We start from the raw sequence: 10,189 nt of genomic DNA, 5'->3' as shown, positions 1-10,189 counted from the left end.
AGGGGGCATAGCTTTAAATTTAGGGGTGATAGATATAGGACAGGCGTCAGCGGTAGTTTCTTTACTCAGAGTGTAGTAAGCATGTGGAATGCCCTGCCTAAAACAGTAGCAAACTTGCCAAAGTTAAGGGCATTTAAATGGTCATTGGATAAACATATGGATGAAAATGGAATAGTGTAGGATAGATAGGCTTCAGAATGTTTCTACAGGTCAGCACAACATCGAGGGCTGAAGGGCATGTACTGCGCTGTAATGTTCGATGTTCTAAGAACCTGGGTTCGATTCCACCCTGGGGCAACTTGCCTCACCTGTATAGAGTTTTCACATTCTCAGCCTGATTGGGCTCTGGTTTCCTCCCTTAGATGTGCAGGTGAGCTGAATAAGCCATCTATTAGTGTCACAAAATGTGAGGGTTAGGTGTAGCGATAGAGAGGGGACTGGGTCAGCGTGGATGCGATGGACCCAGTGGCCTGCTTCACACTGCAGGGATTCTGTGAAAATGCTGGAAACTGGCGGCATCTGTGGGGAGGAGAAACTGATTTCTGATAATAAGTCATCGACCAAAAAGCGAAACCTGCTTCTCGCCGAATGTCTTTTGCTTTTCATGTACTTCTCCTGGGTGGGGGCGGGGGCCGGGGTGGTGGATCGCTTCTTCTCCAGGGTGTTGATAGTTTTCCTTCCTCCTCCTCCTCTGCCCCACCCCGGAGGCTAAGAGCCGGCCCATGTTTAGACAGTCATTCCGAATAATGAAAGTGAAACCAATAGGAATACATAGGTCGATGAAATGGCTGACAGAAGGAAGGCTGAAAATTGGACCGAGGAGGCGATTTGTGCCATTTGTCTGGATTTCTTCACCGATCCGGTCTCACTGGATTGTGGGCACAACTTCTGCCGCTCCTGTATCATCCAGAGTTGGAAAAAGAAGGAGATAAACTCCTGCCCGGAATGCAGACAGGAGTTTCCGGATAGAAAGCTCAGAGCCAGCTGGGCCTTAGGAAATCTGGCCGAGAAAGCTCGTAATTTAAAACTGGAGTCGAAGCAGAAACTTCACTGCGGGAAACATCGGGAAGAACTGAAGCTGTTCTGTGAAACCGACAAGACATTGATCTGCTTCATTTGCAGGGATTCGCGGGAGCACAAATCTCATGAGTTCCTACCGATAGACGAGGCTGCGGAGATGTACAAGGTAGAAACAAAAACAGATACCTGGAGGGTTTCACTTCGGGTATTTTTGCCTCATTTTCTATTTTTGTTGTTGTTGTCCAAAGCTCTAATTTTCCAATTTGACTCTTCGTTCTAGGATCAACTGAAACCACGTTTAGAATCGGTGACCCGTAGAAAAGACGCAGTTCAGGACACCGAACGGCGGCAGAAGCAGCTCTTGTCTGACTTTAAGGTGAGGGATTCTGGATTAGTGGTGCTGGAAGAGCACACCCGTTCAGGCAGCATCCAAGGGAGCTTCGAAATCGACGTTTCGGGCTCGACCCTGAGCAGATTTTCTGGACTCCGCTTGCTCTTGATCGCGAAACGTTAATGACGCTTCACCTTTTATTCCGTAGGAGCAGGCGAGCGGTCTGCAGACCCACATCACATCCGAGTTCGCTAAAATGCACCGGATTCTCACTGAGAAAGAGCAGCGTTTACTCCGAGATCTCAGGGAAGAAGAGGAGAGGGTTCTGCAAATCATGGGGAAAAAACTCAGTGCAATCAGACAGGAGTTAAGTAGCGTTGAAGAAGAACTATCAAAGTTACAGGATCAGATTAAGGAACGTGACTCGCTCAGGTTTCTGACGGTAAGGAGTGGTTTCACTGAAGGAAACCCACGCTTCAAAAGTTGACATTTTCAAGAGCCCATCTTAACGCAAACTGGAGGAGCGACACCCCATCTTCAAACTAGGCACTTTCCAATCTTCTGGCCTCAATATTGAGTTCAGCACCTTCAGATTGTGAACCCATTCCTTCCCTTTCTTATAGCTTTACCTGTTACATTCTCTGTCACCTTGTCTCCCCTCCCCCTCCCGACTGGGACTGTGTGTCCTTTCCAGTCTGGCAGTTAGACACTCCTTTGTTCTGCCATTCTGATCACTTAATCTGAACTAACAACATCCTTTCTCCCTTAGAACTTCAGTGCGAGAACCAATGCTTACAGGAAATTGCAGGAAACTGGACTTGAGAAATGTCGAAGAGCCACGCAGTCTACTCCCGTTTTCATTGCTTCTTGTCTATCTCCTTTCCAATCTCTACCAATCATTTCAAATCTATGCCACCTGATCTTTGTCGTTGAGTCATACAGCATGGAAACAGAGTCTTTGGCCCAACTAGTCCACACCGACCGCGCTCCCAAACCAAACTCGTACAACTTCCCTGCATTTGGCCCAAATCCTTCCAAACTTCTCCTATTCATGTACTTATCCAAATGGCTATTAAATGATGTAACTGTACGAGCATCCACCAGTTGCTCTGGCAGTTCTATCCACATAGAAACCACTCTCTATTAAAAAAATGTTGTCTCTCATGTAATTTTTAAATTTTTCTCTACTCATCTTAAAAAACATGCACCTAGCTTTGAATTCCCCCACCCTAGCAAAAAGACCTTTGGCTATTCACCTTATCTATGCCCTCATGATTTTATAAACCTCTGTAAGGGTCACCTTCATTTCCCTTTCTCTCTGTCCTGGTCAAAAGGTCCTTCCCATTCACTACATTGAGGCCCCTCACACGTCAATTAAGGTGCCCCTCAGCTTACCTTTATTCCAAAGAAAATCACTACAACCTGTCAAATGTTTCCCCATAGGTACTATTTTTTTCAGTCCTGGCACCATCCTTGTAAATTTCCTTTGTACCATCTCTGGTGATTTAAAATCTTTTCTGGAAGGAGATGACCAGAACTAAACACAGTACTCAAGTTTAATCTCACTTACAATTGTTTCCAACACTGCAGTTCCTCCTTGACCTGATTTCTAATAACTTTGTAATAAAGGAAAGATAACAGATATATCTTCTGAATCACCTTGTCCTGCTACCTTCAGGATTTGTGGCCATTTATGCTGAAAGCGATGAAACTAAGTGTCTCTGATGAAGAGTCATTGAAACATTCTCTTTGTTCATCACTACAGTTGCTGCCTGACTTGCTAAGTATTACCAGCATCTTCCATTTTACTAGATTAAATTAAGGCCCTGGCTCTCTCAAAGATGCAGTCACTGTAGGCAACACGGTCTATATTTTCAAAACACTTTAGTAACAAGATACCCCTAAAACATTTCAAATTGGCATTGTAAATGAAGATGTGAGATTCAGCCATGTAAGGAGATACCAGAATATATAATTAAAGGTTTGGACAATGAAATAGTATTTAAGCAGAATCCTCAATGAAGAAAGTTAGATATGACAAAAAAGTTTAGTCAGAGAGATCTAGCATTTAGGATCAAGTCAACTGAAAGCATCATCACCCCTAATGGGGTGAGTAAAATCAGGGTTAATGAACTAGTCAGAATTTTAAAAAAAGAACGTATGGTTTGAAGAGTGTGGGACTGAGGATTCAGTTACAGGAGTGTAAGGCCTTGGAAAGATTTGAAATCAAGGCTGGAAATTTTTAAATTGATACATTGCTGTACTATGCAAGTCTGTGAGCCCAGGAATGGTATTAAAAAGGCACTTGGTACCTATTAGGACAAAAGAAATGGAGTTTTGAAAAACTTGCAAGTTTATGGAAGTTAGAGTCAGCTAGCAATATATTAGGAACATTTAGGTTTAGAGGTAATGAAGGCATAGATGAGGCCTGTAAATTAGTTAAGAATGATTTTTCTTTTGTATGCTGATGTTGTCCAAAAGAAACATTGAGAATGCTGGAGAAACTCAGCTCGTCAGGAAAATCTTCATGTCAAATCACTAAGAACTGAAATCCAGCATTAACAGAAGCATGCTGGTAATAATATCCGGTAGCAACTTGTAAGCATCTACTAAACAGCAGAAGAGATTATAGAATCATATAACTCCTAAAGTGTGGAAACAGGCCATAATGTGAGATGCTGCATTTTGGAAAAGCAAATCAGATCAGGACTGATACACCTAATGTTGAAAAATGTGGGGCTGGAAAAACACAGCAGGCCAGGCAGCATCCGAGGAGCAGGAGAATCGATGTTTCGGGCATAAGCCCTTCTTCAGGAATTCTGTGTTTTTCCAGCACCACATTTTTCAACTCTGGTCTCCAGCACCTGCAGTCCTCACTTTTCTTCTGATACACCTTTTTTTTTAGATTAGATTACTTACAGTGTAGAAACAGGCCCTTCGGCCCAACAAGTTGTGAGGCAGCAGTGCTAACCACTGTGCCACCGTGGTAAGGTCCTCGGGAGTGTTGCTGAACCTTGGAGTGCAGGTTCATAGCTCCTTCAAAGTATAGTCGCAAGTAGATAGGATAGCGCAGAAGGCATTTGGTATGCTTTCCTTTATTGGTCAGAGTATTGAGTATAGGAGTTGAGAGGTCATGTTGCAGCTTTACAGAAATTGGTTAGGCCACTTCTGGAATATTGCGTGCAATTCTGGTTTCCTTCCTATCGGAAGGATGTTGTGAAACTTGAAAGGGTTCAGAAAAGATTTACAAGGATGTTGCCAGGGTAGGACGATTTGAGCTGTAGCAAAGGCTGACCAGGCTGGGGCTGTTTTCCCTGGAGCGTTCAAGGCTGAGGGTTGACCTTATAGACGTTTATATAATCATGAGGGAGATGAATAAGGTTAATAGACAAAGTCTTTTCCGTTGGGTGGGGGAGTCCAGAAATAGAGGGCATAGGTCTAGGGTGGGAGGGGAAGATATAAAAGGGAACTAAGGGGCAACTCTTTCATGCAGAGGGTAGTGTATGTATGGAATTGGAGGAGGCTGGTACAATAGCAACATTTAAAAGGCATCTGAATGGGTATATGAATAGGAAGGGTTTAGAAGGGTATAGGCCAAGTGCTGGCAAATGGGACTAGATTAGGCTGGGATATCTGGTCGGCATGGACAAGTTGGACCAAAGGTCTGTTTCCATGCTGTACATCTCTATGACTCTTAAGACCACACCGATCCTCTGAAGAGTAACCCACACAGACCCATTCCTCAATCCTATTACTCTACATTTACCCCTGACTAATGCACCTAATCCACACATCCATGAACACGATGGGCAATTTAGCATGACCAATTCACCTAACCTGCACATCTTTGAATTGTGGGAAGAAACTAGAGCACCCAGAGGAAACCCACACAGACACGGAAACTTCACAAAGACAGTCGACCAAGGCTTGAATCAAACCAGGTCCCTGGCACTGTGAGGCAGCAATACTAACCACTGAATCACCATGTCACCCATAGTTGGACACCAGGTTTAACTTTTAAAAATTTCTGTCTCCAACACATTTAACTAAGCCAATTCTTTGTTTTGCCTGATGTTGTGAGAAAAAACTGTCTCAAAATCATAGCATTAAAATATGGCAATGCATTATTAATAGAAATAACAAATTCTCATTAAGGAATAACAACTACCTCATTTCAATGTTATCCTTGAAAATATACAACATGAAGCAGTGTCAAATAGAAATGTTCTATTACGAATTGTTACACTACACTCATTTATTCTTGACTGATCTGAGACAGAATACTGATTGGTAACATGTTAGCTGTGTCACTAACCTTTGATTATCCTCTTAGACCTCTGATTCTCTCTTATTTCAAGATGAGGTTTCAAAGGACAAAGGGTATGTATTCTCTGCCTTTCCATTTAATTTCATTCAGTAACATCAAAACTCTACAGAGGTTAACACTGAATATTTTATGTTCACAGGATCGAATCCCAGAATATTGAAGATTCAGTGATACCTGCCTCAATTTCACTGGGAAGATTCAAAGGGCCTCTACAGTATATTGTGTGGAAAGAAATGATAGGGAGCATTCACCCAGGTAAAAGGATTCCAGTTTTTTCCATTCAAACCTTGCAAAACTCTTGACATGAGTATACAGTGAAGTTGTGACAGAGTATTTATGTATAAAATGCAGAAGGTTGATGATGACAGTTGTGAGGCTAGTGTTATGTATGTAGACTTCCAAATTCCTTTCCCAAAATATGTCATAATAATACTGCCAGCAAAATTGACAGAATAGGAGATTGAAAGGCTAGGATCAGAATGGATACAAAACTGAGAACCATCAGGAGGCATTGGAGAAATGCTTCTGGTTTGATGTTGTACATGCCGCACTGGCTGCATAAATGGGAGCTGTCAGAGATCAGAGCTTTACATCCTGTGTATAAATCATCAGCTACCCCAAATTGAGGATTATGTCTACTTGGATTGTAAGTTTCTTCCAATGGATCCTCATGTGATTGAATAGATCAATTCTCAATCCACTGACCTTTCAGCACATATAGGACATCCCAAGAGGTAGTGAGATCCAGATTGTATGATTTGCTTCCTTTCCTTGTCTGATCTGGCTCATTGTTATGATGTTCGGAGCTAATCCTAATTCAACTTGATGGATAATTTGTCAGCATTCTGAAAGATAAAGGTAGAGAATTTAATAGCTCTGTAGCATGTTACCCCACTATGTAAAACCTCTTCCTTTTGAGTCTTTGCTCTGCACAGCACAAGGAATCAGAATCTGCAGCCACCTCCCCACCTTCTTGACCCAGAATCAAAGAACAATTTGTACACAGCTCCTCTAATATCCCAAGATTCTTCATTGCAGCCTAATTGTGCTAAATTTGAAATCAAGAATCAAAGGACAATGTTAAGGGATACAAGCAAGGTTTAGTCAAGGAGGGAGGTTTTAAGAATGTGTTAGATGTGGAGAGGCTGGTTTGTGAAGATATTTCCAGGACATCGATCTCAGGTAGTAGAAGACATGACCACCAATGGTGGGAAGATTTTTAAAAATTGTTTATAGGATGTGCGTCACTGCTAGTTTCTGCAATGCACCTTGTAGATGATACATACGAATGTCTGGTTACAGCCGGAGTTCAGAGCTTACCTCTGATCTCTTGGTTGTAGGAACCGCTTAGTGCTGTTTATTCCAAGCTGCTCCTGTGGTTTGTTATGCAAATAGTATCGTGTAGTAGCTTCACCGGTTTAACAACTCATTTTGGGTATACCTGGTCCAAGCATATCCTCCTACACTCCTCAATGTGATAGGTTTGATCTCTTGAGCTGATGGTAGGATGCAATGGAGGGTATACCAAGCCTTTAGGTTATAGATTTTGGTTAAATACAAATGTTCTGTGGCTGATAGTCCATATCACCTCCTGAGTGCCCAGTTTTGAATTGCTGGATTTGTTTGAGGTTAGTCTTATTTAGACGATGGCAGTTCCATATAACATGTAGATGGATTTCCTGAAGATGATAACTAATCATCAGTCAAGGGCTTGGAGGGAGTGGCGTGCAGGAAGGTTTGTTGAGAGGTGTTAATTAGCAGGAGGTTTCCTTGCTCATGTTTGACCTGATGTCATCACATGTCTTGAATTCCAGAACCAATGTTAAGGATTCCTACATCAACTGCTTCTCAGCTTTATGCCACTATTCTGCTACCTCTGATAGGTCTGTCCTTCAAATGGAACATGACATACCCAGAAATGATGGTGTTGTTTGGCATTGTCCACAAGCTGTTGCTTCGCTTGTCTGTGGGACAGCTCTTCCCAATTTTGTTAGAAGCATCCAGATGATGGTATGGAGGAATTTATGTTGTGAATAGGGTTGCTGTTTCAGTCAATGTTGTGTGGTCCATCCAATTTTATTCCTTTGTTCGACTTTGTGGTAATTTAATTCAACTGAGGGGCTTGCCAGACCATTTTGGCAGGCAGTGAAGAGTCAACCAGAATACATAGTCTGGTGTCACACGTAGGCCAGATCAGATAAGGATGGCAGATTTCTTTCCCTAAGGACTTAAATGGACCAGATGAGTTTTTACAATCATCAACAGTACTTAAATAGTTGCCATTACCTTCGTTTTTAATTCCAGATGCATACAGAATTCTAATTCCACAATCAGCCATGGTGGGATTCAAATTAATGTCCCTACAACTTTAGCCTGGCATTCTCAATTACTAGTCCAGGAACATTAGAGAAACATTTTATTTTGAAGAGTCGTGAAGCTGGCGATTACAGAGATAAGGAGGGGTAATGCCTTAGATTTTCTTGAATATAATTAAAATGAAGGAAACTTTACTTGATGGTGGGATACTTTGAATTACTAGAGTTTTAGTAAGGCATTGCAAATAACTGTATCACTGAATATATTATTTTCTCCCAGTTCCAGCCTCTCTGACTCTGGATCCAAAAACAGCACATCCCCAACTCATCCTATCTGAGGACTGGACTAGTGTGAGACTTGGAAATAAAGCACAGTCGCTCCCTATCACTTCACAGAGGTTTGATTCTTGGGCCTTTGTCCTGGGGTTGGAGGGATTCACATCAGGGAGACATTACTGGGAGGTGCAAGTGGGCAACAAGACTGAATGGGGTCTTGGAGTGGCCCGACAGTCTGCTCAGAGGAGAGGTGAAATTGACCCAAAACCTGAAACTGGATACTGGACAGTAGGACTAGGAAATGAAAATGACTATTTTGCAAGTACCTCTCCCACATGGACCACCCTCACACCCAATGTGAAACCCCAAAAGATTGGAGTTTACCTGGACTACGAGGGTGGACAGTTATCATTTTACAACGCAGACAACATGTCCAATCTTTACACTTTCACGCATGATTTCACTGAGAGAATCTTTCCCATTTTTGATCCAGGATGGAATTTTAGCAAAAAAAATTCAGCAGCTTTGAAAATTATCCGGATTACAAACCATTGATAGTTAGTTTCTGTTATTTTGCCTTGAGTGGCAGAAAGTGGTGATGAGCTGTTTTCATGAGCCATTTCAGTATCTGTCGCATAGGCACACCCACAAGACTGTTAGTGAGGGTTTTACAGGATCTTCACCCAGCACAGAGTCTTCCAGGTTTGACCTCACCGGTGGCCTGCATACTTATCATAAGACTCTAAGTACACTTATATTCCAATCCTTTTGTAACAGAAGCTAATGTTGATTATGCAATGTTATAGTTGATGTTAAGTATTGAGGAGAATACAAACAGGCTGGATTAGTGAGCAAAATGGCAGTGTAATGCAAAGTAGCAAAGCATATAGTTATCCATTTTGTATGGTAATGATAGACTGGGAAATGATTACAGTCAGAGGGGCTTTAGTCTCTATATGATTTACAGAAAGTTATCCAAAAACAATTAGGAAAACAAATATGTACTTTTAATTCATTCTGCAGCTCTCCACCACCTTCAATGCCAATTAGAGATAGCAACAAATGCTGGCCTCAACAGCAATGCACATGAATGCCTAAGTTACATAGATGGGAAATGTCACACCAAGAGGCCTTTGTGCCCTATCATTTAATGCCTTTGGATAACAAAAGTTTATCCATATTAGTTTTAAAATTAATAATTTGTCTAGCACATTTGCCAGTTCAAAATTTCTATTACACTCTCCTTTAATGTCTTAAACTAAGAGGTCTAGTTTTAGACTCCATAATCAAAAGAAAAGGTCTCTTTCTGTCCTTTGAGTGGTTACTATTACTTTGTAGGAAGTCTTCTGGTGGAATTCTAAACAGAAGTTTCAGGTTCAATTGTAATTACTGAAAACCATGCAAATTCCCTCCTCATCAAGCTGTGGCAGTTTCCAGAGTAGGGTCTAACCATGGTTTTGTACAAAGCTGTATCATGACTTGCCTCTTGTATTCCCTCAAAATCCAAAAATAAAAGCCAACAATTTGTTAGCCCTTTTGGCTATTTTCCAGATGGCAACATGCCATTTCAATAATCTGTGCATCTTGACCTCTAATCCTCTCTTTGAACCTCCACTGTTTCCAGCTGCTCCTCATTTACAAAGTACCCTGTTCTACCTCTTTCAGTTTCAAAATGGATAACCTCACGTTTATCCACATTGAACTCTACTTGTCAGCTTTGCCATTCACTTAATCCAACAAAATCTCTTTGCAATTTGATATTTCCATCTACACTGTTTACAATGCCACCTATCTTGGTGTTGTAACCACCAAATTTAGAAATGTGGCTTTTGACTGCAACTGAATTATGAATAAACTGGGTTGTGGCTGTAATTGAGGCCTCAACTCAGAACCTTTTATGGAACAATACTAGTCACATTC

General features: G+C 41.6%; 1 protein-coding gene across 1 annotated transcript; it reads left to right on the top strand.

Moving 5' to 3' along the window:
- Positions 1-308: 308 nt before the first annotated feature.
- LOC122541427 (zinc-binding protein A33-like) lies at positions 309-9,483 on the top strand. The gene is made up of 6 exons (XM_043678191.1): positions 309-1,186; positions 1,301-1,396; positions 1,560-1,793; positions 5,685-5,731; positions 5,818-5,933; positions 8,274-9,483. The coding sequence occupies exons 1-6, from the start codon at positions 785-787 to the stop codon at positions 8,822-8,824; spliced, it is 1,446 nt and encodes a 481-aa protein (XP_043534126.1). The 5' UTR covers positions 309-784; the 3' UTR covers positions 8,825-9,483.
- The last annotated feature ends 706 nt before the right edge of the window (positions 9,484-10,189 follow it).

The sequence above is a fragment of the Chiloscyllium plagiosum genome, chromosome 37 (genome assembly GCF_004010195.1).
Source record: "Chiloscyllium plagiosum isolate BGI_BamShark_2017 chromosome 37, ASM401019v2, whole genome shotgun sequence".
Classification (NCBI taxonomy): domain Eukaryota; kingdom Metazoa; phylum Chordata; class Chondrichthyes; order Orectolobiformes; family Hemiscylliidae; genus Chiloscyllium; species Chiloscyllium plagiosum.
This window is presented reverse-complemented; position numbering and strand designations above follow the sequence as displayed.

What these genes read in the sequence shown, in the direction of transcription:
- LOC122541427 (XM_043678191.1), top strand. Translation starts at nt 785, where the DNA reads ATGGCTGACAGAAGGAAGGCTGAAAATTGGACCGAGGAGGCGATTTGT. An exon ending in AGCTCTTGTCTGACTTTAAG is followed by an intron (nt 1,397 to 1,559) that starts GTGAGGGATTCT and finishes TTTATTCCGTAG; the next exon opens with GAGCAGGCGAGCGGTCTGCA. An exon ending in GATAGGGAGCATTCACCCAG is followed by an intron (nt 5,934 to 8,273) that starts GTAAAAGGATTC and finishes ATTTTCTCCCAG; the next exon opens with TTCCAGCCTCTCTGACTCTG.